This window comes from Melopsittacus undulatus, chromosome 6 (genome assembly GCF_012275295.1).
Source record: "Melopsittacus undulatus isolate bMelUnd1 chromosome 6, bMelUnd1.mat.Z, whole genome shotgun sequence".
Lineage (NCBI taxonomy): Eukaryota > Metazoa > Chordata > Aves > Psittaciformes > Psittaculidae > Melopsittacus > Melopsittacus undulatus.
In genome coordinates this window covers 46,301,157-46,326,774 of record NC_047532.1, presented here as the reverse complement: position 1 = coordinate 46,326,774, position 25,618 = coordinate 46,301,157, and the positions used below count along the sequence as shown (strand labels likewise).

The following is a 25,618-nucleotide window of genomic DNA, read 5'->3' as shown; positions in this document are numbered from 1 at the left end:
GCCCCTGATGTGCCAGGCCTTCTCGCTCTGGTGCCACTCCGAAACGCCCTGCCAATGACCAAGTAGCCCCTGCCGGTGCTGCCTGCTCCGTGTGCCCTGGTTCGTGCCGGTGTGCCTGAGCCGGCTCCAGGCTCGGTGCGGTTGAGGCGCCGGCAGTGTCCTGCGGTGCGCGGAGGGGGTGTCTCTCCTCTGCATGCTCTATAAAAAGAGCAGCGGCAGCACAGCCCTATCTATAGCAAAGCGAGGGAGCTGCCTGGAGAGGCAGCGCAGGGATTAGCCCCAAATCTGACGGTTTTCTCCTGTCCCGCTTGGGAATGCTGGGCCGGCAGTGGCAGCTGAGGGATTCCCACTATGCCCCGGGCTGTGAGATCCTCCCTATCAGAAGGCATGTCCTGGCTTTGCAGGGTTTTCCTGACTGTCTGCACCCTCCCCAAGGGGGCTTATTGTCACACTTGTCACCCAAAGACTGGGGACTCCCCAGATCCCCCCTGTTTCCTGCTGTTTGGGGCTGGGATTTCACAACAGCACAAGGTGGCTGATGAGGATATAGCCCTGGTGGGACTCCAGGACACTGGGTTTGGTGTGGATGCTCAGCATCCTTCTGTAACCGATCCTGTTGTGGTGGTCTCAGGACAGCTGAGACCTTCCCTAGGGAACCTGGTTGTGAAAATTGTGGCCCATTGTATTTGTACTGAAGAGCTCAGCTGACTGATGAAGTTTTGCCCTGTTTTGTTGGGGGGGGGGGGGGGGTTGGAGCGGGGGGGACACAGGGAATGGCTACACACGTCCTGAGCAGCTGAACCCCATGTTTGTGGGTGCACAGCGTCACCGTGGGGTCTCACCAGCACCCAGGTTTGGCTGGACATTGCCATGCTGTGGATGCAGAGCAGCCCGCAGGGTTGGGCTCTGCTTTTGGCCGGTGCCTGTCACCCTCTGGGCGTGCTGGCCATCCCCTGAGACTGCCAGCGCCACCCGTGAGAGCATCTCCCGGCCCTCCCCGGGGTGCAGGTACCAGGGAGTGTGTCTCTTTAATGAGGCTGGGCTTGGAGCAGCTCTGCTGCTGGCACAGGGAGCGAGGGATGGAGCGAGGGCGGTGAAGGAGCCAGTGCCAGAGAGGGAGCCTGCAGCAGAGAGAGGCGGGGAAGGACCGCTCATCTCCCCTGGGTATCGCAGACCCCAGACCGAGGGGCAGAGAAACCCCCTGCAGGGCAGAGAGCTTTGCGGAGGGCAGGACCCCAGTGGGTGCTGAGCCGAGCCTGGAGCCCCTGTGTCATCCTTCTCCTCCTCCAGGTAAGGGCCAGGGAGGGAGGGAGGGTGTCAGGGGCCGCGGTGAGCCGGGACCCTGCGGGTATTCTGCAATTCCTGCGTGCCCCAAGGTCGCATCCCCGCTGTCGGGGCAGCCGCGGATAGCAGGGGGGTGAGAGGTAGGGAATGAGGCAGCAGGGCCACAAAAGTGCTGAAATCACCACCCGGCACGGACCCAGCTGGGCTGGCTCTAATAACTGCTGGGAATGTGCCCCAGGATATCAGCAGCTGGTCCCTGGTCCACGCCACAAACATCCCGCGGCTGGAGGAGCAGCGGGATCCCTCTTTTTGGCTGTCCTGCCGGGATGTGCCTCTGTCAGGGGAAATCCGTGGGGCTGGGACATTTGTTTTGGGGATGCCTGTGTTAGGGTGCATCGGGGGCAAGTAATTCCTGCTTTCTGGCACGGGGCTGGGCTTTTCCAGGGGTCTTAGCAGCTCTGGGTGGGAGGCGAGAACAGCAGCACAGGTCCTGGAGACCGTGGTCCTGGATGCAGTGTGTGTGCCAGGGCATGTGTGCATGCATGCACGTGTGCATTTGGAGCAGACCCTACTCTCTGTTTCAGCTTCCCAGCAGATGAAGCAGCAGTACCAGCCAGGGGACAGCACCCCCTTCACCCTGTCCCCTTCGTCTGCAGCTGCCACGGAAATCCCTTTCCCCTCCACTCCTCCTCTTCTTTGGTCTCTCTGCAAAACACACCCCACGGGCACTGGGCAGCAGCGCTGTCACCTCCTTCTTCTGTGGCCTCCTCCCTGCTCCAAGAGTTGGGATGGATCCTGCTCTCTTCTCCTTGTGCCTCAGCCTAGCAGAGTGATGCGGGGATGTCCCACAGGGAGCGAGGGAAGTAGGGGTAACTCAGAGCAGCAGGAGGGGCAGCGATATCTCCTTGCTCCAGGAGCTACTGCAGAGGTTTGGGCTCCTCTCCTTCCATCCTTCTCTCATACCGGCCTGTGCATCTGTCACCAGTGGAAATTTCCATTGGGTTTGCCTGTGCAGGGGCTGGCCTCATCCTTCCCCAGGATGAGGAGGGACGAGGCACCCACAGGCACAGGGTTCTGAGGGCTGCTGTTGCTGCAGCAGCTGAAACTCTGACAAGTTCTCAGGCAGCTCAGGAGGGTCGGCTGGGCTGAGGCTCCTCGCTTGCTGCAGCAGCCTCACTGCAAACCCCAGCCTGCCCACGGGTGAGAGGAGACGTGAAGTTATTCTGACCTACTGAGGAGTTAGCTCCTCCTGGCCTTCACTGAGGGCCTTTTGCTGGTGCTAGCATGGCGAGCTGCCCCCAGCCCCACTCCTGCTGCATCGCCCTCCGTATCGGGGGTGCTGCTGGTTAAATCAGCTCCTGTGGGCAGCGGGTGGGAAGGGAGGAAGAGGAGGGAGCTGTGAAAGCACTGGCAACCACGCTGGGAACAGGGAGGGGGGTGGAGATGTGTTGGTGATGCCATGCTGGCAGCTGGGGACAATTTGATGCCCTGGAGGAAGAGGACGAAGAGGCCAGGATGAGGACCATCAGGTCTAGTTTTATTCATTACCACAGGGCTTAGAGCAGGCAGCACAAAGCATAGCAGGGACAGATGGGTCCTGTTTACTCTGCGAGTATAAATGTAAAGCAAAGTGATAAAAAGCAGCCAGGATGGCTTCTCCAGTAAGTCCCTGGTAAACAACCTGGCAGTGCCCCGGCCAACGGGCAGCATGGCAAATAGTAGGCATGTTGCTGAGCATTAAGCCAGTGCCTTGGGAACAAATGAAAGGACTTTGGGGTAAAATCCATCTTTAATTGCTCAATGTGGCTGGGATGGGGGAGTCACAGTCCCCAGGGCCTAGCTGGGTGCTGTGGTCAGAGAAGAACCTGACTGATGATGTTACCAGCAGTGGCATGGCTGGTGTAGAGGAAATAACAGTCTGTGCAGGGACCCTGTGCTGCCTTGTGTGGTGGGAGAGCAGTTTAGGGGGCTCAACATCTTGCACACAGGGTGGAGGATTGATGATAGTAGGGAGTGGCTGGGCAGGCAGGACCTGCAAACATAACTCTGTGATGCCAACTGAGTATGTAAACAGCTCCCCTCCGGCATAATGGACTTACTTTCCTGGGGTGCAGCCATGTTGCTAATGTACTTCCATGCTTCTCAGGGGCTCTCTGCCTCACACCAGCCAAAGGCTCCATCCTGGTGCTGCCTCCAGGGATGTAGCCCTGCTCTGCTTGCAAGAATGCTCTGCGAGGTGCATCCTGTGACCGTGGGCAGAGGCTGCCCTGAGCCTTCCATTTCCAAATGCTTGTACAAGCTGTTCCCAGGATGAAGGCCACCAGAGCGGGGGTACAAGATGGTTCACTTGTACCTGGCCTTGTCCTTGCCCCAGCAACGCTGTGCGTTGGAGCACCAGCACACAGTGTGATGCTGGGACATTGTTGCTGTTGGGTTGCAGGCACTTCGAGTGGGCAGGGGATGCAGCACGGAGGTGCATACCCATGCCTAGAGCAGGACCCACACACGTGGTCCATGTATAGGCAGGACTCAGGCTGACCCAAATACTGTATGTGAATATTTGATGGCACAGACTGGGGGAATGTTGGAGAGATGCCTTGGCTCTAGGCAGTCATTTGGGATGCTGCTTCCAGGTGGTTTTCTCAAAGGGAAGAGGGGTGTGGAGTGGGTTCATGCCCTAGCTGGAAGGCATCCCCACCACCTTTCTTCCAGCAGCCAGTGCCGAAGGGTGGGCTGCTGGATGTATCCATCTCTGGGCAAAGCATTACTCACACGGATGAAGACAGCATCGTCCCCCAAGCAGAGCTCCCCCCCTGCAGTGCTTTCCCCTCTGTGCCGCTCTTTTGTGCAGCACTGACCTTGTTGTTAATTATTAAACCCCAGCAAACACTGCTCATGGCTTTGCCCCAGATACACTGTGGACTCCTCTCCCTTTGGTTTTTGTTTTTTTTAACCAATTACCCTGGTAACCTCTGTGGGTGGATGAAGATGGGAGCAGTAGATGCTCCTCTCTCAGCCAGTGCAGGAGATGGCCTGGGGAGGCTCTGGAGCCACTGAGCTGCTGTGGGGTGTCTGAGAGATGGGCTGCATGTGGCTGTCCATTATCTGTCCTGTGTAGGAGTCCCTGCTTGTCTGCTGGGGCTTGGGGCTTGCATGTAACTGCTGCTACCCATGGGAGAAGACATTTCACTGCCCAGGTTTATTTACCTGTTGGGTGGAAGAGCTTTCTGCAGGCTTTTGTGGCTCCAGACCTGGTTTGTAGGTGGGCTGGGGTCCAAGCAGAGACCTGGGCCCAGGCCCATGTGTTTCGTGGATGCTGCAGGGCAATGTCTCTGGAATGGGAAGGGCTGGGGACCTGCTCCCCTCCTTGCGGGCTGGGTGGATGGGAACAAGTCACATGCAGAAGCCTTTTTGTGGCAGATCCTGTCCCTAAACACCCAGCGCCTGCCTCCCCTCTGCCTGCAGCTGCCCACTGAGGGATAATGCCAGGCCTGTACATCCTGTCCTCCTGGGAGCCTCTGCCCCTGAAGAGCTCCAAGGTGAAGGCTTGTGCCAATGGGTACTCCTTGAGCATCACTGCTCACCTCACGTACACCAACCCCCATGAGGAGCCCGTGGAAGGTAAGAGGGAGCTATGGGGGCTGGCAGGGACCTGGGCTGCCTGCATAGCCCCCTAAAATCACCCATGCTGAAGAGCATCCCAGCCCCACACCTTGCTCAGTTTGGAGAGTAAAGGTGGTGCGATGGCGGCACCAAATGCAGCATCGCCCTGTGGGCAGGAGAAGAGTGAGGCTGAGCAAACCCATTCCTGTTGCTGAGGAAGAGGGGGATTTCATCCTCCCTGCCCTCCAGGCTAGTGAGGCTCTGGGTCTTCCCTGTGTGTTACCCGTGCACCTAAATCACCCTGCCAGTCAGGGCGCTGCTGCCATGGGCTGTACTGCGCCACAACAGGGTCCATACCTGGACCTGCCTCAGGGCTCTCTCCTACCCACAGGCATCTTCATCTACCCACTGGAGCAGTCGGAGGTGGTGGCCAGCTTTGAGGCAGCAGCAGGCAGCCGGCGGGTGACGTTCCAGGTCCAGAACCGGCACCGGGTGCAGGACTGCTGCCTCCAGTGCATCCCAAACCCCAGCCAGCCGCAGCACTGTGCCAGCGGTAGGTGCTGCTGCACAGGTTGTCCTGCTGGGTCCTCCTGGCTGGGAGGCTCAAAGGAGCAGGGATGAAGCGTAGGGGGATATGAGGGGCTGACAGCCCCTGCCAAGCCACCCTGGTGCCTTGGGACGGCGTCTTTGGGGTGGAGATTTCAACATTTCCTTTCCCCTCCTTCCACTTCTCCTGGGGTTTACCTGTCCCTTCACATGGCCATTCTTACACCTGCACTCTTGTCCCCTTTGAGAGTAGCTACTGCAATTAATGTCCCCCCATTTCACACACCACTGACCCCCAAACTATCCTTCCTCTGCCCAGGCCACCTCGTCCTGGACGAAGATGTGGAGCGCTCCACCTTCATCATCGTCACCGGCACACTGTGGGCATTGGAGAGCCTGTCCATCACCCTGAGCACAGCGCAGGAGCTGGCCACGCTGCCGGATGGGGCCCTGCGCTTCCTCCTGCCTCCCGTCCTCACACCCCGTGTCCCTGCCGACCCCGAGAGCGAGCCGGCAAGCTTGTGTGACGACAGGTTGGCCCTATGGTGATTTTCATGGCTTCCTCAGTCTCCGCCACCCCGGGGGGGGGTGGGATGCCGATGCCAAGTGAGCAGGGAGAGGAGCGGGAGCCATCACCACCTCTCCCCTCACAGCCCCACCAGCTGTTTTGGGGGGCCGGGTATCCGGAGCCAGCCGCCCCCCATGGTGCCTGTGGAGAGTGTGGACATCTTTCGAGGCCAGACCTGCAACCCTTTTCCTTACGAGTTTGCCTTCGAGCTGCTGGTGAAGGGCCCTTGTTTGCTGGCAGGTAGGGGGGCAGCTCAGGTGGTGGAATTTGGTTAGGCAAAGCCAACCCCAAAACGTGGACACTGTCCTGCTGGTCCCTCCATGCTTCTAAGAGGATGTGATACCCCTTCCCCCAGCATTGCCTTGTATTCCCTACATGCAAAGAAGCCCTTTCCCCATCTCACCCCCAGGGCTGGGACCCTCCAGAGTCACCCCACAGATGGCTTTGAGCAGCTCTGGCTCGGCAGCCTCCTTCCCTGGGAGATTTGATGGATGGGGGAGAGGATGAGCAAGGAGGGGATGTGGGTCAGTGGGGACACAGTCCTGGCCGCTGGCCCAGTTAATCTCATTAGAGCTGGCAGCGAGCAGCCACAGCCACAGTGCCGGGTCCAGCACAGGCACAGAACCCAGCGGGTGGGGGGCCGAGGGGCTGCCCTGCTGCCACCTCTTCCCTGCAGGGCTGGAGAGCCCATCCCATGCCCTGCGAGCCGACGCCGACCCCTGGGCCAGCTCTGCCACCACCACCTGTGTCACCCTGGCTGAGCCCCACCGCTACGACAGGGACGTGGAGATCATCCTCTACCCCTGTGGTGAGGGGGGACGGTGCCATCGGCGGGTTCGAGGGAGATGGGGCACTGCTCTGAAAGCATCTGGAGCATCCCCCAGCCCCCTGCAGCACAGGGCGGCTCTGAACATCCCTGTGCCCCACAGAGCCCCATCACCCCCACCTGGTGATGGAAGATGGCACCATGACATACCCTGAGTATGAGGCCCTCGTTCGGAGCCGCCGGGATTACATGCGAATTGCCAGGAAGGACAGCAGCGGCGAGAGACAGGTGACATAGCATGGTGGAGAGGAAGAGAAGAGCAAGAAGCAGTGGGGTGTGGGTGAGGAAGACCTTGGTATGGGTCAGGGGTATGAGAAAGCCCCTGGCCTGCCTGGCTTGCAGGTAGCTTTCGTGCAGAAGCGTTTCCACAAAGACATCTTCCCCAACCCCGTGCTGATGCTGAACTTCTGCCCAGCGGCAGAGGGTGTCCCCGGGAATCTGCAGAGCATCACTCGCGAGGTCCTCTTCCTCATCGACTGCAGCAGCACTATGAGCAGCCCAGACCTTGACAAGGTCAAGGTGAGGCACAGCCATGGTGTCAGGAATGCTCCTTGGGTGGCCAGTCCTCAGCAACCCCCCCCGATCTTGACTGTCTCCTCAGGAGGCTTTGCTGGTGGCCCTGAAGAGCCTCCCATCAGGAACACTGCTCAACGTGGCCAGCTTCAGTGCCAATGTGAAGCCACTCTTCCCGTCCAGCCGCCTCTGCAGCAACGTGAGTGCCGCCAGGCAACCCTGCACCAGCCCCGCTCCAGCTCCCTGCTCCCTGGCATGAGTCATGGCTGGCAAGTCAGGGACCACTGTGAGCCCGGCTCTCCCTGTGGGCAGGAGACGCTGCAGCGCGCCTGCGAGCACCTTGGCCGGCTGCAGGCAGATGCGGGCAGCACCAACCTGCTGGCAGCCCTGCGCTGGGTGCTGGCACAGCCGCTCCACCATGGCTACCCCCGCCAGCTCTTCCTCTTCACCAACACGGCAGCAGGCAACAGGGGCAGGATCCTCCGGCTGGTGCGCAGGCAGGCCAGCACCATCAGGTATGGCACTGGCACCGTGACAGAGTCCTCTCCATGGCCCCTGGGCTCTTCCCAATGATTTCTCATCCTGGAGTCCCAAATCTCACCTCCACCAGCCCTTCACCCATCACATCTCCCAACAGCAAAGGCTCAGCTTCCCCCAGGATTGCACTAACCTGGCATGCAGCTGGGGTGGCATCTCTGGCTATCAAACATCCCTACCCATTCCTGCTGCAGGGATCACCACTAGGCTGCCCAGCCCCAGCACCAGTCCGGCCATGGCGTCCCATTGCCTGGCTCTCTCCCACAGGTGCTTCAACTTTGGCATGGGCCCAAGGGTGTGCCGGCGGTTGCTGAAGGGCATGGCCAAGGTGAGCCGGGGCCGTGCTGAGTTTCTGAGCCCAGCGGAGAGGCTGCAGCCCAAGGTAATGGCCAGGCAGGGATGGAGGTTGTGGGGAACATGGAGGCCGCTGTGGTGCCTGGCACTGGCTCCTCTCCCTGCTACAGCTGATCAAGTCCCTGAAGAAGGCAATTGAGCCGGCCGTCAGCGACATCACCATCGACTGGTACGTCCCCGACAGCATGGAGGCTCTGCTCTCGCCCACCGAGTTCCCAGCCCTCTACCCCGGCGACCACCTCATCAGCTACTGTGTCCTCTACAGCATCGCCCACTTCCGCAGCAGGCGCCCACAGGTATGGCCAGCACTGCCCTGGCACGGGGAGGATGGCACATTCCCGGTGCCGCCGGCTTCTCCCTGTGCCGGGGGTGACAGCAGTGCCCTCTCTCTGCCAGGGCCGGGAAGGGCCTCGCCGGGGCTCAGCCTTTCCCTCCCAGGAGGATGTGCCCAGCCCCGGAGAGAGCTGCCATCCGCCCCAGCGCACTCCGGGATCCGGGGACATCTCCCTGGAGCTCCTCACCAGGAGTACGGAGGCATCGGAGCAGAGTGAGTGGGGCTGAGGCTGGGGCAGGGGTCAGGCATGGGGGCTGTGGGCTGACGGGGTGTGCATTTGCCGGGCAGGTGTGGATCCTGCATCAGGGGGAGACATCTGGAAGAGGATTTACCAGCCGTCCTACATCCAGGAACAGTACGTCCTGACACATTGCTCCGTCAGCACTGACCGCAGCCGGGGGCTCCTCTCCCACAGCTCCACCAGCAGTGAGTCCACCGGCTCCCGGGACGTGGCCCCCGAGGTCCCAGGCACTGATGCCACCTCCCAGCAGGGCCAGAAGAGCCTGTCCCTCTGTGAGTCCTCCACCAAATCTGCCCCACTGCCCTCTGCCCCGGCTGGCACCAAGGTAAGAATGACAATGGGGTTCAACAGCCCATGCATGGGGGGTTGCTGCCAGCTTACCCAGGGTCTCACTGCCCTGCCGTGGCTGGACACGTGCCTGCAAGGCTGGAAACTGGAGTGCTGCAGCCTGGGTTTTAAGCAAGGGTCAGCTGTGAGAGCCACAAGAAGGCTCCTCAGGTGGTTTTGCCCTACTGGAGTGGGACAGCTGGGGACCAACGAGATGGTCCGCCAGTTTCGCTAGCCAGGAGCCAGCTGCGTGACTAACAGACCCCATGGACAGCTCAGTTCCTCAGTGATGTTGCAGAAATCGCGTGAAAATAGCTGGGCCAGCTCGAGGTAATAAGCCTGCCAAGCTGGAGAGGAGGGGTGGGCTGGCTAAGCTCCTGTCTGGCTCCTTCAGCCCTCTGCCAACACCACCTGATGCTTCGTTAAGTGATTGGTCACATCCCTGCTGCTTCATACTTGGGTTTAAAACCCAGCCAGGTCAGTGTGATGGGGAGAGACAGTTCCCTGGGTGATGCTGGCCCCGAGGCCAGGTGAGGCCAGGTGTCACTCAGCTCCGGGACACGCTCCTTCCTGGTGACATGGGGCTCCTGCAGCACAACAGCGCAGCTGGTCACCTTTGCTGCTGAAATGTCAAGCGTAAGTGATTTCTTTGCTGCATAAATGATCCTCCCCCAGCTCCCTGCTGATGGGGTGAGAGGTGGCATGGGTGCTGCTGCCCTGCCATAGCTTTTAGGTGAAGCACCTCATTGCGGGGACACCACTCTGCGCTGGGAACTGCATCCCACTGTAGCGTCATCCAGCCTGAGCAACAGTGCCAAGACGCCCCACACACAGACACAGAAAAATCCCTGCCAACTCCTCCTGCCTGGGCGTCAGCTTGAGTCAGCCCCAGGGATGTTTGCAAACTCCTGTCTGGGTGCCATCAGGCCTTCCCACGTGTATGAGGAGCTTGGCGCGCATCAGCCACTGCCCTGGGAGGCTGCTGGGTGCCATCCTGTGGAGCAGTGGGGCTGGGTGACAGCCAGCAGCTCCGGACAGCAGCCAGCTGGGGCTGCAGGTGCCCTATCACGGCTTGGTGCAGTCTGCGCTCTGTGCCAGTGCCTTTGCCGGGCTGGCCGTCAGCCTTGCCCCCACCGCAGGTGATGATGGCCCTGAGCATGGAGGATCTGGCACGGCAGAAGAAGGTGCTGGCACGTGCCGCCCTGGCCAGCCGCAGCTTCTCCTCACCGCACGGGGAGCTGGACACACACCGGCTGTACCAGGCCCTGGAGAAGGTGTCACAGAAGAGGAACCAGTCCCTGGAGGGGCAGCTGGATGAGCTGGGACCACAGGGACAGCAGCTGCAGCCCAGCACAGTGGAGTCAAGTGTGTGCTGGCTCTGAGGGAGGGTGGAGGGCAGGCCTGGTAGCCCTGCCTTGCTGAGCCCATGTCTTGCTGTTCACAGATAACCTCCTCTCACCCACCCACCTGGACTGGGACATGCTGGTGGAGCCCTCCTACCTCTTCAGTGCCTCACCAGTGCCTGAGCCAGGGGAGCCCAGCCTGGGCGATGCCAACCTGCCCCTGCGCTGCCAGGTGGTGATCCATGCGCTGCAAGCTGGCAAGCCGGTGTCCTGGGAAGTGACGGCCTCACTGGAGTCAGTGATGCAGCCCCGGCCCGAGGGGCCAGGCAGGGAGGACCGCCCGCAGCGGGCGGGCAAGGCCTGGGACAAGCCTCTGCACCGCCTGGCAGCACGCTCTGTCATTCGGGACAACGAGAACGCGGCACAGCGGGAAGCCGAGCTGGAGCAGGGTGGGTGCCAGTGTGTGTGCCCCAGCCCCAGCACAGCCCAGCATCTCCCCACCTCTGTCTGCTCTGTTCTGGGCAGGTTTTGCCCGCCGGTTCCGCCTGAAAGCTGTGCAAACCAGCAAAGCCTGCAATGTGCCTTCTCTCTACACCCGCCTGGTGCCCATGGATGGTGCCACACAGGCAGCCCTGCCTGCAGCCCCCGAGGTGTGGGGCACAGGTACAGCCAGGGGTCCTGGCATGCTGGGGATGGGACAGCGATGGTGCAGAGGGCTGAGGTGGTACTGTCCCTTGCAGCCGGTCCTACCAGGCAGTCACGAGCCACTGCAGCAGGGAGCTGGCACCACAGGAGCTCTTCAGCAGGTCTGGGCCAGCAGCGGGATGTGGAAGGGCTGGATGAGGCTCCTGTCACTGCAGGTACTTGTATCGGCTTATGCTCCCCAGGGAGCTGCCTGAGCACTGGAGTGAGTCCCTGTGGACCCTTGGCTCACAGCTGAGTGGGGCATTGTCCTGACTGGAACACTGGATGCCTGGGAAGAGTCATCTGCCCCATGCTTGGGAGATATGGGGGGGAGCAGCATAGCAGCTCCTGGCAGCAGCTGTGGGCTGTGAGGGTCTTGGGAGCCTAGGGTCCATCAGGGCTTCACTCTTTTGCAGAGCGAGGTGAGACCCCTGCATCTCCAGCCAGCGTCTCCTCCCCTACCTATGGCTGGGAAAAGCAGAACTTCTTGAATGGTGAGCCCAGGGTGGAGAGGGCCAAGGGCTGGATGGTGGGGAACGGGGGTGCGCCCTAGATGCCAGGGAGCAGGGTCCACCTTTAGGTGCGCCATGACCTCTCATGCTCAGTTCCCCCCCCTTGCAGGGCCTCCATCCAGCCCTTCCACCACCTCCATAGGCTCCCAAAAATCCACAGAGAGCATCACTGGCTCCAGGTGAGGCTCTGGGTGGAGCTATGCAAAGGCTGCTTCTTGGGTGCTGCACGACTGATGTCCCCTGTGAGGTCCAGCAGAATAAGAGGGGTTGATGCTCCGGCCCCTTCCCTGCAGCAGGCTGAAATTGTGTGTCCCCTCTGTCAACTCACCTGTATCCCTGCAGGTTTAGCCTGAGCAGGCGCAGGGGGCCCAGCCTGGCACTGCGCCTGCAGGGCCTCAGCCCGGAGACAGAGCGCTCCAGCAACCATGACTACCTCCCACTGGTAAGGACCCTGTTCCCATCCCACCCTGTGGGGTTGCAGTCGCACCACTCAGGCAATGCCTGGAAGCACTAGCACACAGTACACTGGGCAGTGCCTGTGCCCCAAGGACACTCCTGCAGACCCACCAGTGGGTGCTGGGGGCCGCAGTGGGTCTGTGCCCCTGCCTGCCCCACCCCAGTCATCTGCCCCGCTATTGCAGGTGCAGCTGCAGCAAGCCAGGGGCCCATTCCAGCTCACCGAGAGCTTCTCTAACGTGGTGCAGATCCCGCTGGACCGCCTGCGCCGGGCCTCCCCCTATGCCTCCCACCGTGCCAGCCTCAGCCCTGTGTCCCCAGGTGCCAGGAGCAGCCTCCAAGCAGGGCCCAGCTGTGAGGAAGGCGAGGAGCCCACCACAGCCCCGCAGCCCAGCTCATCCCCATCCCAGAGCACTTGCTCTGAGGTGCCCAGTGCAGCTGTGTGGGCACAGGCAGACAGCGGGCACGGCTCTGAGTCTGACACCGGCCCCCACTCGGCTGCCCCCTCCGAGGCTGGCATGAACTGGCAGGATGTGGGGCCGGAGGACCTGGAGAGTGCCAGCTGGGCCACAGCAGTGGCCTTGGCATGGCTGGAGCATCGCTGCGCTGGCTTCTTTGAGGAGTGGGAGCTGGTAGCAGCCAAGGCGGATGCGTGGCTGCAGGCACAGCGGCTGCCTGAGGGGGTGGATGTGGCCTGCCTCAAAGGGGCAGCCAGACACTTGTTCCTGCTGCTGCGTCACTGGGATGAGAACATCGAGCTGAACATGCTGTGCTACAACCCTAACAACGTCTGACAGCTGCCAGAGGGGCCAATAAAGGTGACCGGCTTCACGCTGCATGCACAAGTGTCTGTTATGGGCAGGGAGGTGTCAGCCCTGTTCAGGTCACACTGGGGCTCCCCACAGCCCTGGGGAAGAGCTCTCCCCTTCCCAGCCATCTCCTATGGGAGGGAGCACGCAGGAGACTAGGAAAAACTGTACTGGAGGGATCAAGTACAGCTTTGGGCTGCATCAAGGCAATTCAAACCTTGAGGCAAAATAGTTCTGCAGATCTCTTGCAACCTTACCCCAGAGTCTGCTCCCCTGCCCTGGGCAGCACTCTCCCAGGGTTGGGAAGGGATCTTCCACAGGCTCAGCAGCTGCTCTGCCTTCCCACAGGTGGGGCAGACCGAGGCATGGCCATCCAGACACCATCATGGCACAAAGATGCTGCAGCTGGAGAAGGGCACACAAAGCCCCTTTTATTGGGGAAGTCCTGCCTGTTGGGGGTTCCCACACGACCCCCTTTGCACAGTTCCAGGGCTCGCAGTCCCTCCTGGGATGGCTGGAGGCAGTCTGGGAGCGAGGTGGGAAAAGAGCAGGCAGATGAGGCAGTCCCAGAGGCCATTTCCCATCCTCCAGCTGGCTCTGCTCTCACTGGGCCTTCTTGGAGATGGCTGCAGGCCTCCTGCTTGGCGGGGGGGTGTGTGTCACCGGCGGGGGGGCTGTGCCGTACCACAGCTGGAGCAAGACGAGTCCATGACAGATGTGGAGGGAGAGGGAGCTGCAGACCGTGGAGGGGTAGGTGTTCCAGCAGAGTTCGATGACACCCAGCAGCAGCACCCTGCAGGGGAGGAAACTGTAGGTTATTATCAGAGGGACACAGCAGCCCGTTTGCTCCCAGACCCCACCAGCAGATGAGTGGTCCCCCTTCAGGGCAGCACGTACTTGGGCATGTGGGCAAGCTTGGCAGTAGGGGTGCACCACAGTAAGTAGGGCAGTGTGTGGAAATACCAGACATAGAACTGGTAGTGCAGGGAGCGGCTGCAGCAGACACCCAGAAAGTTGGAGGAGAAGAGGACAAAGATGATCTGTGCACTGGCGTTAAGGGGACATAGGCAGGGGGCTGGAGGTGCAATGCAGCAACAGCTCCCAGCTGTACAGCACAGCTCCTCCCGCCAGGATAGGACAGTCCTAACAGCACCAGGACCAGGTGGTGCTGTTCACCCTGTCTTCTCCCCCCTTTCTTGTTGCCCACCCTGCCAAAGGATATTGTTGACAGTCAAGGGAGGGGACGCATGTTTCCGTTTGGCAGGATCCTTCAGCAGAGCCAGGATGCTCTCTTTGGACCTGAGTGGGAAGCATAAACATTGATGTCAACAGCTGCTGAAACCCCTTCCCACCCGAACCTTCCCCTGTAAGCCACACTGCCTGAGCAGTGCACTCCCCAAACCACGACAGTAACTTGCCCCTACTCCTGCCTGCAACCCCAGAACTGCAGCAAAGTGCAGGCACAGAAATCACAGACCCGTATCCTGCACCATGGGGTGCTGACTGAAATGGGGTTCCACGGGGGAACCAGCACCCATGGGGAATACTGAGTCTCACCTGTGCCACCGGTGCAGTGCAAAGAGCCCCAGGCCAGCCAGGTGAACCAGGAGCAGCATGGCATGGAAAGCCCGATTCTGGAAAACCTCTTCTGGGAGGAAGCGCCAGTTTACTGTCCATTTGAACTGGAACTGGCGGCCCAGGTCGAAGGAGCGAGTCAGGTACCCCACAGGGTTCACCAGCAGGAAGGGCAGCCCCAGGACCACCTGACAGAGACACACCAGCAACCTCACAGCAGCTGCAAGCCAGGTCTCCATCCACCATTTCCACTTCCCGAGAATCCCAGCAACAGAGACAGTCAGCCAAAGATGGGAGCCCCATGATTTAAATTAGTTGTGAAGCTCCAGCTTGCTGCGTGGGGCAGACTCAGGTGCCTGTGCCATTGTGCATCCACTCAGAGGCCGCCAGCCCCCAGGACACCCAAACAGGATGTTGTGATGCAGGAAGGAGAGCCCTCTACCCCTTACTGATGGGGCTGCCAGCCTGCCCCTGCACTGATGTCTCGAGCAGGGACTCACCTGGAGCAGGGCACAGATGCAGAGCTTGGGGATACAGCCCCAGAGACCAAACTGTTGGAGGAGGAGGAAGAGAAGTCCTGGTGCGAAGAGCAGGATGTTCATCTTCACGGACACAGCCAGGCTGAGTGGGAAGCTGCATTACTGCTGTGGCCCCCACCACGGGTGCCCAGGCAGTCCCTGGACCAAGTGCAGTCTCCTCCCTGGTGCTGAGCTTGTTCACACACACAGCACACCATGGAAGGCAGCCACCATCTGACCCCAGACCCTCACCTGAAGAAGAAGCATCCCCAGGACCAGTGCTCCTCCAGGAAGAGGTTGATGGCGAGGAAGAGGATGGCCATGGCCACAGGGTCGTTAAAGAGCCGCAGGACAAAGATGGAGTGGATGCGGTAGGAAGCACAGCACATGAAGAAAAAAACATATGGGGGGACCTTGCAGGGGACAGAGAGATACGAGGGCAATCAGCATCCTGTCCCAGACCCCTTTCTGCTGCCAAGCCCCTCCACACCTCCGAAGCCAGCCCTGATTTCCTGCCCTGTGTGAAGGCTCAGCAGAGCAGGACAGTCCCCCCCAGCTCCAGGCTACCTTGTTGGTTCGGCAGTAGATACGGAAGACGAGGAGGAGATTGAGGAGGTAGAGGCCGGCGAAGAGGTACTGTGCCAGGCGGATGTCAGTGCCGCGGCCCGTGGCATAGTACAGGCCCAGAAAGATGTAGACGAAGCCGGCAGGGTAGCTGTGGAGAGACGGGAGTGAAGGGCCAGGCCCTGCTGCCCCCCTGGGACCCCGGTGTGGGCAGGTCCGCCACCCCCGTCACTCACACCAGCGGCCCGGTGTCCCCCTTCAGTCGGGTGTAGTCGAGGGTCCCGTTGGCAAACCCCTCCACCTCCTCCATGTAGGCCTTCCAGTCGATCTCGGTGTCTGCGGGCACGGAGGGGCTCAGGTGAGGGGCGCTGGGGGCACGGCGGGGAGGCTCCCCCCGCCAGACTCCCGGCCCTGCCCCGCGTCCCGCTGCTCTCTCCCAGCCGAAGCTCCGTGTGTCCCCCCGGGTGTCCCCGGCCCCGTTCAGGCCCCGCCGCCGCCCTGCCCGGGCGCTGCTGTCACCCTGACACCCCGCGGTGCCCAGGGCCCGCTCCTACACCCCCCACCGCGGGGCCCGGCCTGGCTCCGGCACTCACAGGGGACCCTGCGGATGACCCATAGGTTGACACCGCCCTCCGCCAGGCAGAGGCAGGCGGCCACCAGCGGTGTGTAGCTGGGCTCCAGCAGTGCTGTCCGCCGCTGCCGCCAGGCCCGCCGCAACACCGCCGCCCCCCGCCCCGCCGCCATGGCCGATGCCGCTCCGTTCCGCTCCGTGCCGCGTTTCCGGCCGGAGCGCTTAGGGCGATGCAATCGCCGAGGCCGGAAGCCGCACGTGGGCCGCTCCCCCGCCCGGCATGGAGCGGCGGCACGCGCCCGCCGCGAACCGCCGGTACCGGCAGCGCCGCTTCTGGGACGAGCTGTACCGGCAGGAGGGCGCCGAGCCCCGCGAGTGGCTGGGGGGGCTGTCCCGCTTCTTCCCGCACCTGCAGCCTGAGCTGCGCCCCGCTGACCGCATCCTCGTTCTCGGTACGTGCCCGGTGCCCAGTGCCGGCCGGGCGGGCAGGGCTCAGGGTTCTTGCCGCCGGATGCGCTGGCTCCGGCCGCGAGGGGGCGGTGCGACCCCGGGCCGGTACCGGGGAAGCGCCCAGCTCAGCGGGGCCCGGTACAACGAGCCTGTAATCCCACCTGCGGGATGATCCAGCGCTGATCCGTCGCCCTCCCGGCAGGTTCAGCCGCGCCGGGCGGGCGGGATTAGGCGGTGTCATCACCGATCCTGTTAGCGGATCAGCCGCCGCCAGCTGCGATTAATGACCCCCAAATCCGCCCCCTCCCGGATCCCTCTCGGAGCCGCTGAGCCCCGGCGGAGCGGCTCCCCCGACGAGGCGAAGGGAAGGCAGAGGGACTCTCCCCTGCTTGTCACACCGGGGACCCGTGTCCTGCTGGAGCTGGGCTGGCACTGGCCGAGCGAGATGCTGGTCCCCTGGGACAGCCGTTCCTCCGTCCTTCTGTCTGTCCATCCCAGTTAAGTCCCCCCATATGTAGCACGCTGCCCTAATTTGCCCCTGGTGCCGGCCCCACAGCAGGCTCGTGGGGGGTACAGTCATCTCCTGCCCCATGGCTATGAGGGAAACACTTGCCACCCCCTCCCACCACCAGCAAGCCCACGCCGCCCATGCATCCCACCGGGGTGGGGTGTGCGAGGGCTGCTCTCCCCCTGCAGCCCTGCAGAGCCAGGAGCCCAATTCACCCACCTAGGAACTAGCCAAGCACATGCTAGTTAACAGCAAGGTGATGACCTGCTCCCTCTCTAGATGCCCTAGCCCACCCGCACACTTCCCTGAGTCTAAGGGCATGGGGTTGGGGTGCTGGCAGCCCCTCCATGGGCACCCCACACCCTGGCTGAGCAGTGCCCCACGCAGGCTGCGGCAACAGTGCCCTGAGCCACGACCTGTACGAGCTGGGCTACACCGACGTCACCAGCATCGACTACTCTCCTGCCTGCATCACGGCCATGCGTGCCCGCTACGCCTGCTGCCCCAGCCTGCACTGGGCTGTCATGGACATCCGTGCTCTTGCCTTCCCTGACGCCACCTTCGACGTGGTGCTGGAGAAGGGCACCCTCGATGTGCTTATGGTGGAGGAGACTGACCCATGGAATGTCTCGCCCCAGGCAACCGCCGCAATGCACCGGGTCCTGGCAGAGGTACAAGGTGGAGGGAGTTGTGGGGGGGGACAGAGGGTGAACCCCATTTCCATTTTGGGTGGGTGAAAGTACAGAATATGTCAACACCCTGCTTTCCTGTGGATGCTCCAGCCAGTGCCTTGCCCTCCCCTCCCCCCAGCTGGTGCTGTCCCCTCTGCTGCCCTGTAAGGGGGCACCTGGGGGGCTTCCAGCACCCCTTGGAGTAGTAGACAACCCCCCCACACACAGCTTCTCCCCTGGGAGGTGGATAGAGACAGGTGTGTCCCTGGGGACCCTGGGTCCTGCTGGGTTGGGGGGGACCTGGGTGATGCTTTTCTTTATTTGCACCCTGAACATGAAGGGGTGGCAGAAAAAATGGACCCCATCCTGGTATGGGTGGGTATAGGGGCACCCAAGGGTGCCTGGAGGGGCATGGTGGCCGTGCCTGCCCAGGGTGAGGTGAGGACTGCAGGGCTGTGACAGGCGCTCACCCCTCCCCAGCTCAGCTTCCATCTCGTTAGTGGGGTCCCCAGCTCTCATCTGGTCCGGGGTTGCCATGGCAACCCCCGTCAGCATCGACATGGCCTTGGCGTTGCCACGGGGATGGGCGATGCCTCTGGGCCCTGATTAATTGGTGGTGTGGGAGGCAGGGAGAAGATTGAACCTACTCTGGTGCAGGGTGTGGGTCATGGCAGCCTGCACTGCCCTGTGGGGATAACTACAGGGGGGAATGACCACTGTGCCCCATGGCACCCCTGGCAGCAGCAAGGGGTGCTGGGGTGCTTGGGGGTATTTGCCCCCCATCCTTTCTTGCTCCTCTGAGCCCAGGTGGGAGCAGAGCCCTAGTGCTCACCACCCATGCCTGGCCTGCCCACAGTGCTGCCTGACCTTGTCACTTGGCCAAATGGCAAAGGATTTAGTTCTGCTTTTTTCCCTGTTTCCCTTTTTAATCCCCTGCTCAATCCCTGTGCTCCCCCAGCATCACTGGGCACTGGCCTCCACCTGCAGCTGGTCCCTGCTGTCCCTGTTCCCAGAGGGATTCACTGGCTGTTCCCACCCACTCACTGCTTTGCCAGGCCCTGTGCAGGGGTCCAGCAGTGGCTGGCACCCCCATTCTCACTCCTATCCCTCTTCTCAAGGCAGGGAGTTCATAACCTCTGTCTTGCTGTCCCTGGGAGGAGTGGGGAGGGGCAGGGACCCACAATGCACAGGATATATGGGTGATAGGGAAGCAAAAATCCACCCTGTCTGGGGGGATGCCTCTGGGACACCCCTGTCCTGGCCATCAGGGAGCTGTGGGGGGCATGTCAGAGGGGGAAGCAGCTTGCCTGAGCCAGCTGTCGGATGGCAAGGTTTCCTGCACCCATCTCTAAGCAACGGCCATTAGTGCTCTATTAATAAGGACGGGATGCAGGATGCCTTGCTCAGCTCCAGCTGGAGATCCCTGCCTGCCTTCAGCCCTAGGGACCCCCATGCATCCGGTGCTTTGTAGGAGGGATGCTGAGCTGGGTGCTGGGGGGGGGGAGTGCAAGGACATGCTTTCCTTTTCCTGACCAAATCCAGTAAGGTTTGGTTTGAAAGCCACTGCCGCAGCAGGGGGGAGGGACACACACAGAGGCTGGCTGTCCCCTGTGTCCGTTCCTGGTCCCAGCCAGCACTGAGCTCTGGAGCTTCCCAGCAGGATTAAACCAGAGCTTGGGAACTCCGCTTGGCCCCCAGCCCTCTCTCCTGCTGCAGTGGCTCTTTGCCCTTGCGGGGGGGGAGGGGGAAACTGGGGGTGTCCCTGCCTGGGGCAGAGTGCCGGGGGGTGGTGAACGGGGGAGCTGGCCACCCGCCTGCCCCAGGCACTGCTTTTGCATGCCGAGCACATGAGCACTGGCCGTAAAAGCCTTTTGACATTGGATAAAGCCAAGCAAGAAAATTGATGTTCTTTTCCATCCTGTTAGTGGGGGCTTAATTCCAGCAGGGACAAAATGGTGATTAAAGGGGTCAAGTCCTTTCCTATCCAAGCCTTCCCCCTCCCACCTTGGATGCTGGCTGTTGGGGGGGCTGGCACTGGGTACCCTGAGGAGGGGTGGATGGGATGGGGATCCCATGCTGCTCTGGGAGGGTCCTGTGCTTGGGAGGGTGAAGCTTTTCTCCACACTAGGGTTGGGTCTCTGCTGTCTGCTGGGCATAGGGGTGAAGAGTTTTGGGATGCAGGGAGAGATGGTGCATGGGGACCCTCATTCCTCATTGCCACTGGGCTACAGGGGGTCTGGGTAAATGCCAGAACCAGGGTGGGTGTCTGTGGGGGTGGGGGGAAGGTTAGGACAGGAGATTTGGGGGTGTGATGGGAGAGGCTGGGGGGGATCTTTGGCAGATGGTAATGTGGGTCCCTGGGGACAGGGCTGTCTGTGCAAGGGGGGTGAACCTCACTGTGTCCCCACCCCATCCTGGGGATTCTGCCGCTGCAGGTGAGCCGGGTGCTGCGCCCAGGGGGCTGCTTCATCTCCATCACCTTCGCACAGCCCCACTTCCGTAAGCCCCACTATGCCCAGGAGACCTTCGGATGGTCCCTGCGCCACGTCACTTGCGGGGATGGGGATGCTGGCACCTTCCACTACTTCCTCTACGTCATGCGCAAGGGGCAGCCCCTGGACCCCCTGGACCTGGCCCTGGGGCGCCATCTACACCAGCCCCCTCCACCTCCCGACCCACCGCCACCCCCGGCCCCCCCGGACGATGAGGACTACCTCCTTGCCATCCAGCTGTGACCCAGGGCCTTCCCTGGCCTCCCCCCACCCAATAAAGCCTTAAGCTTCTCTGCCTTCACGGTGGGGGACGGGGGACCAGTGCTCCCTCCTCACCCCACAAGCTGCCCGGTGATGTGAGCAATGGGGAGAAGGGGGGGGGGGCTTGGCCCCCTCCTGGCCCTTCCCTCGCCCAGCTGGAGAGCAGCCAGGGCTCCGGGCTTTGTGGACAATAATGAAACCAAATCGGGTTTAATTCCACCCATCCATCTTGCAAAGAGCAGCTCCCTGTGTCCCACCCACCCCTCTGGGGGCAGCTGGGCTGGGGGGTGCCCACTGTCCTGCACCAGGACCCCTGCACCAGCCTCCTTGGCCACGGGGCTGTGCAAGGACACCATGTCCTTGTCGCCCCCCAGCTGAGTGGCAGGAGGTCTGGGATGGGTTGTGCCATATATGCCTATGTACCCCCTCAATTCCCACTCCTGGATGCCATGACAACACTGGTGTGCCACACACCTGATCTGTGATTTCCCGTCCCTGGGGCTAGCAGCACAGTGACACGTGTGTGCTGGGGCTGGTGACAGCCCTGCCACTGTGTGCTGGTGGGGCTGGCTGCATGTGGGTGCTGGCATGGCAAGTGGCACCACGGGTGTCCCCACTTAGGCACCAAACCCCCTCAAGGTTGGTGACACTGATGGGGGGGTGCAGAGGGGACCTGTCCTTGGGGGGACAGTGGTGACACCAAAGAGGCAAAGCTGCCAGGCTGCTATTCCTGGCAAAAGGCATAAGTGGGTCAAGCACTGGCTCCCCCCACACCGGGAGCTGGGGAAGAACTCTGGGCTCAGCCCCCCGCCCAGCCATGCCACCCCATCCCACCGGCACCCCAGAAACCTGCCAGCACATGGCAGGGACGGAAAGGAGCAGGCGCTGCCAGCCTCACCTTGGTACATGAATGTAGTTTATTCATCGCATTTTGTTCACCAGTACAGTGAAAAATGGCATTTAAATTTACAATGGATCATTCGTAGAACATCATGACACAAGTATCTTTTTTTTTTTTTCTTTTTTTCGTGTTTTTTTCTCGGTTTTTTGTTTGGGATTTTTTCTCTGTGTTGTGGGGTTGGTTTTCTTTTTGCGTTGTAGTCTCCATAAACGCCACTCGCAGGTTATTGAAAAAGATGGCGAGTTCCTCATGCACATCAGACCCCCGAGAAGCCTCTTAAAAAATAAAATTAAATTAAAGTACAAAATTAAAACCGACTCAGGCCGGTCCCTGCCCCCCCGGCTCCCCCCGCACTCCGCGAGGGGCCGGTGCCTGCCGCTGCCCCGCTGGTCTCTGCCCGGTGCTCCGGAAGGGCACTGCGGTGGCCGGTGGTGCTGTCCCACTGCCGGGGCTCGGGCCGGGGGTCCCCGTGCTTCTCCCCATGCCTCTGGCTTTCCTCATGCTCCCTCCGTCGCTCTCGCCCCCTTCATTTCCCCCCTCCCCTCGGTTTTTTCTTCTTTTTTTGTCTTTTTTTCTTATGGAAAAAAAATATGAACCTTTTTTTTTGGTGGTTTTTTTTTTTTTCTCGTTTGCGTGTTTGTTTTCTCGGTGCGGTTACTTCGACATCTCAACGTCAGCAGATCGTTTTTAACAAATATTCGGATATAAAAATACAAATATGAGGAGTTTCTGTTTAAAAAGAAGCGTGCCGGAGTGGTGGGGCTGACCCTCGGCCCCTGCACCGGGCGCCCGGGCCACCAAGCTCATGCAAAAAACGATGGAGCAAAAAATGTCTCTGGACAGCAGCGCTCCCCCCTCCGTTCGTGGGGCCGGGTCCGCCCCGGGGTGGGGGGGGTCGCGCCGCGGAGCGGGGGGCAGGACCCCCCGCACCCCCGGGGAGAGGGGGGCTGTCTTTGCCCAGGGCGGGGGCTCGGCGGGTCGTCCCTCTCCCGGGGGAGGGGTAAAGTGCATGGCTGGGGGGGGTTGGTGTTGGCCGCAGAGCCCCCCTCCCGGGCCGGGGGAGGGGGGGCACTGGCTCGGCCTCCCCCTCCTCGTCGGCGGTGCAGCCAGCATGCGGGGCCGGGCAGGCTGGGAGCGGGGCACAGCCGGCGGGTCCTGGCGGCGGGTCCCGGCTTACACCCCCGGCGGCGACTTCTCCGTCATGCCCTTGAGCACCTCGTCTATCCGGTCATCCTCGATCACCACTGCGGGGACAGGCGGGGGGCTCGTGGGCGAGGGGACGCGGACCCGGCTCCTGCCCCACACCCCGGCTCTGGCCCCGCTCGCCACCACAGGAGGGCTCCAGATGCGCCCACAGATGTTGGGGAGCAGGGCCAAGGGGTTCAGGTGGGTGCAGTGGGAATGGGGGGGTGCCCCCCTTCTCCTTGCCAGGTTTGGATAGGGCAGCATCCCCCCTCCCCCGTAGCCAGGCGGCCGCCTCTGGATGAGCGGTTTGGGAAGGGGGAGCAGGAACAGACCAGGAAGGACCCCCCCCTCCTCTCTGCGGCAGGCGCTGATGAGAGCAACAGGACTGGAATGGGTAATGACCCAGCGGGGGGGGCACCGCTAGATCTGCAAGGGGAGCAGCCAGACCCCTGCCAGCATCACCCACTACACAGGACATCCCCCCACCATCGGCATCACCGTCGGGGGAGCCAGGCAGGACCCCAACCCTCATCAGCATGTCAGCCTGCACAGACCCCCAACATCGCTATCACCATGAGGGGCTGGACAGCCCCCTGTCAGAATCACCCTCCAGACAGACCCCCCTCAGCATCACTTGCTGGGCCGTCTCCCCCCTTCCACAAGCATCACCAGTGGGAGGCTGGACAGACCCCCATCAGCATCACTGTCAAGGGGCTACACAGACACCCCCTCTCCCCCCACATCAACATCACTGGTTGGGCAGATCTCCCACAGCACCATCATCCCCAGGAGTGGAAGGCAGAACCTCTCCTATCATTACCGGGGTGGTCAGCAACCCAACCCATCACCACCCTGGGGGTGAATTGGTCAGGCACCCCCCCAACACCACCATCACTGGGGAACAGCCATAGCTCCCCAGCACCAGGGAGGGAGATCTGTCTCCCCCATCACCTCCCGGGGGGTTGCTAGACCCAGAACCACCATCCCAAAGGGGGGCAGGTGGAGCAGGCAGTGGCTCCACTGACTCAGGGCTGAGATGTATTTATGCTGGAGGGGGGAGCTCTGGTGCCCTCCCCTTTTGCCCCTGCAGCTCAAAGAGGGATGTTTGCCTATAGACATCCCCCCAAGCAGGTGGAGTGGGCGCTGCAGGGAATGTGGGGGCCATTCTTGGGGTCTGTAAGGCACCGGGGAGGATCGATGGTGGCAGATCAGGGTGCAGGGAAGTGGGGCCGTTTATTTGGGTTCTAATAGAAGCAGAGGAGCTGCTGAAGGGGGTCTCTGCGGCAGGGAGTAAAGCAGGTGGGGGGGGAGGAGCAGGACACACACAGGCTCATGGAGTCCTGGGGCGACAGTAAACCGGGGGGGGGGGGGTTGTTTGTTGATCAGCATCACCGGCTGCTGCTGGTGGGGGTCTCTGCGGCAGGCAGAAATGTGGAGGGAGAGAAGGTGATGGAGCTGGAGGGGCAGTTCCTGGTGATGGGGGGGGGGTGGGGTGTTTATAGGTAAGGGGGGGGAACAGTCCGGGGGGATCCGGGGACAATCCCAGGGATGCTGAGGAGCAGTTCCAGGGGGTCCCGGGGGCACTCGCAGAAGTGCTGGGGGGCAGCTCCGGGGATGCTTGGGGACAGCCCCAGGGGCAGCCCCAGGGATGCTGCAGGGTAGTCCCGGGGGGAGCCCCAGCCTGCCAGGGGTGTGGGGCAGCGCTGGGGGGACAGCGCTACTGTCTTAAGCTGGGAAAAGGGGCTGCTGAGGTTTTGGGGTGATGCTGGGTGCCATTTGCAGAGCTGGGGGTCCCAGGGATGCCGGGGGGCAATGCCAGGGATGATGTAGGGCAGAAATGGAGATTCTGGGATGCCTGGGGCAATGCTGGGGATACTGGAGGGTAGTGCCAGGATGCTGTGGGGCAGTGTCAGAGGTACTCAGGGGACAGTGCTGGGGATGCAAGGCAGAGCTGGGGGTCCCAAGAATGCTGTGGGGCAGTGCTGGGGATGTAAGAGCCGGTGCCGGGGTTGTAAGAGCCGGTGCCTGGAGTACTGGAGATGCCGTGGGGCAGTGCCGAGGATGCTGCAGAGCAGATCCGCGGGATGCCGTGGGGCAAAGCCGGGAACACAAGGGCAGAATCGGGGCTCCCGGGGATGCTCTGGGGCGATACCGGAGGTGACAGGGATGCACTGGACAGTGCTGGGAATGCCGGGGATGCGAGGGCAGAATCACGGGTCCCGGGGATGCTGTGGGGCGGCGCTGGGAATGCAAGGGCCAGTGCAGGGGATGTGGGGGGCAGCGCCGGGGATGCTACAGTACAGATCCGGGGATCCCGGGGCAGAGCCGAGGATGCAAGGACAGATCCGGGGGTAGCAGGGATGCTGTGGGGCAGCGCTGGGGATGCAAGAGCCAGCGTCAGGGGTGCCGGGGATGCCGCAGGGCAGACACGGGGGTCCAGGGGATGCCGCGGGGCAGCTCCGGGGCTACCGTGGGGGCTGAGGCGGGGGTCGGTGGGGGGCAGAGGCGAGGGGTCGGGCTGTACCTCTCTTGGCGCGGCCGATCTGTCCCAGCTTGGGGGGCCGCTTGCCCTGGTTGCCCCCGAAGAAGGCGTTGGTGTCCTGCAGGCGGCAGCTGAAGGGCAGCTCCCCCGCCTCGGGCTCGGCGCCGTAGCGGCCCACCTTGTCCTCGCCGTAGGGCAGCACCTGCGACATGGCGGGGCCGAGCGGGCCGAGCCGCGCCGCGCCGAGCCGGGAGCCGGTCTGCGGCGGCGGCGGCGGCGGCGGGGAGGAAACCCGGGCGGAAGGATGAAGTCATGCATCCGGGGGGAGCGGGGACCCCCCCGGCGGGGGGCGGCTCCGGAGCGCCGCGGCCCGGCCCGGCCCGTCCGGACAGGGACGGAGACCTCCGCGGTTGCTGCCCAGTGCCCGCCCTGTTGGGATGGGGACACCCCCCCGCCCTGCCCGCAGCCCCTGCCCCGTGCCCAGCGCAGGACTTGCTGCGGCG

At 62.1% G+C, this 25,618-nt stretch overlaps 4 protein-coding genes across 6 annotated transcripts; 2 read left to right on the top strand and 2 right to left on the bottom strand.

Moving 5' to 3' along the window:
• Window positions 1-1,211: 1,211 nt before the first annotated feature.
• Window positions 1,212-12,922, top strand: VWA5B2 (von Willebrand factor A domain containing 5B2). Its single transcript, XM_031043042.2, has 22 exons — window positions 1,212-1,290; window positions 4,750-4,905; window positions 5,279-5,440; window positions 5,753-5,978; window positions 6,087-6,241; window positions 6,678-6,809; window positions 6,931-7,055; window positions 7,170-7,346; window positions 7,429-7,539; window positions 7,653-7,855; window positions 8,145-8,259; window positions 8,342-8,527; window positions 8,628-8,778; window positions 8,854-9,131; window positions 10,273-10,498; window positions 10,578-10,925; window positions 11,002-11,139; window positions 11,217-11,336; window positions 11,577-11,654; window positions 11,782-11,851; window positions 12,015-12,114; window positions 12,314-12,922. The coding sequence occupies exons 2-22, from the start codon at window positions 4,767-4,769 to the stop codon at window positions 12,920-12,922; spliced, it is 3,849 nt and encodes a 1,282-aa protein (XP_030898902.2). The 5' UTR covers window positions 1,212-1,290; window positions 4,750-4,766.
• A 498-nt stretch (window positions 12,923-13,420) lies between these two features.
• On the bottom strand, window positions 13,421-16,678 carry ALG3 (ALG3 alpha-1,3- mannosyltransferase). Of its 3 annotated transcripts, none has more exons than XM_034063745.1 (9): window positions 16,575-16,678; window positions 15,831-15,930; window positions 15,598-15,745; window positions 15,283-15,443; window positions 15,013-15,133; window positions 14,495-14,700; window positions 14,160-14,236; window positions 13,835-13,979; window positions 13,421-13,730 (listed from the first exon to the last, which is right to left on the bottom strand). In XM_034063745.1, exons 2-9 carry the CDS (start codon window positions 15,902-15,904, stop codon window positions 13,541-13,543), a joined length of 1,122 nt encoding a protein of 373 aa, XP_033919636.1. In that variant the 5' UTR covers window positions 15,905-15,930; window positions 16,575-16,678; the 3' UTR covers window positions 13,421-13,540. The 3 variants fall into 3 exon arrangements, with proteins under 3 accessions (XP_033919636.1, XP_033919637.1, XP_033919638.1); XM_034063746.1 differs by having other exon boundaries at window positions 16,515-16,666; XM_034063747.1 differs by lacking the exon at window positions 16,575-16,678 and adding an exon at window positions 16,188-16,377.
• EEF1AKMT4 (EEF1A lysine methyltransferase 4) lies at window positions 16,427-22,048 on the top strand. The gene is made up of 3 exons (XM_034063748.1): window positions 16,427-16,617; window positions 17,511-17,794; window positions 20,230-22,048. Exons 1-3 carry the CDS (start codon window positions 16,446-16,448, stop codon window positions 20,527-20,529), a joined length of 756 nt encoding a protein of 251 aa, XP_033919639.1. The 5' UTR covers window positions 16,427-16,445; the 3' UTR covers window positions 20,530-22,048.
• Window positions 22,043-25,388, bottom strand: CAMK2N2 (calcium/calmodulin dependent protein kinase II inhibitor 2). The gene is made up of 2 exons (XM_034063749.1): window positions 25,158-25,388; window positions 22,043-22,692 (listed from the first exon to the last, which is right to left on the bottom strand). Exons 1-2 carry the CDS (start codon window positions 25,324-25,326, stop codon window positions 22,622-22,624), a joined length of 240 nt encoding a protein of 79 aa, XP_033919640.1. The 5' UTR covers window positions 25,327-25,388; the 3' UTR covers window positions 22,043-22,621.
• Between the last annotated feature and the right edge of the window lie 230 nt (window positions 25,389-25,618).

Coding starts and splice junctions, on each gene's coding strand:
- EEF1AKMT4 (XM_034063748.1), top strand. CDS start 16,446: ATGGAGCGGCGGCACGCGCCCGCCGCGAACCGCCGGTACCGGCAGCGC. Junction 16,618..17,510: donor TGACCGCATCCTCGTTCTCG/GTACGTGCCCGG, acceptor TGCCCCACGCAG/GCTGCGGCAACAGTGCCCTG. Junction 17,795..20,229: donor TGCACCGGGTCCTGGCAGAG/GTACAAGGTGGA, acceptor CTGCCGCTGCAG/GTGAGCCGGGTGCTGCGCCC.
- VWA5B2 (XM_031043042.2), top strand. CDS start 4,767: ATGCCAGGCCTGTACATCCTGTCCTCCTGGGAGCCTCTGCCCCTGAAG. Junction 8,260..8,341: donor CGGAGAGGCTGCAGCCCAAG/GTAATGGCCAGG, acceptor TCCCTGCTACAG/CTGATCAAGTCCCTGAAGAA. Junction 9,132..10,272: donor CTGCCCCGGCTGGCACCAAG/GTAAGAATGACA, acceptor CCCCCACCGCAG/GTGATGATGGCCCTGAGCAT.
- ALG3 (XM_034063747.1), bottom strand. CDS start 16,338: ATGGCGGCGGGGCGGGGGGCGGCGGTGTTGCGGCGGGCCTGGCGGCAG. Junction 15,134..15,282: donor TGGGGATGCTTCTTCTTCAG/GTGAGGGTCTGG, acceptor CTTCCCACTCAG/CCTGGCTGTGTCCGTGAAGA. Junction 13,980..14,159: donor CCCTCCCTTGACTGTCAACA/ATATCCTTTGGC, acceptor ACGCCAGTGCAC/AGATCATCTTTGTCCTCTTC.
- CAMK2N2 (XM_034063749.1), bottom strand. CDS start 25,326: ATGTCGCAGGTGCTGCCCTACGGCGAGGACAAGGTGGGCCGCTACGGC. Junction 22,693..25,157: donor GATCGGCCGCGCCAAGAGAG/GTACAGCCCGAC, acceptor CTGTCCCCGCAG/TGGTGATCGAGGATGACCGG.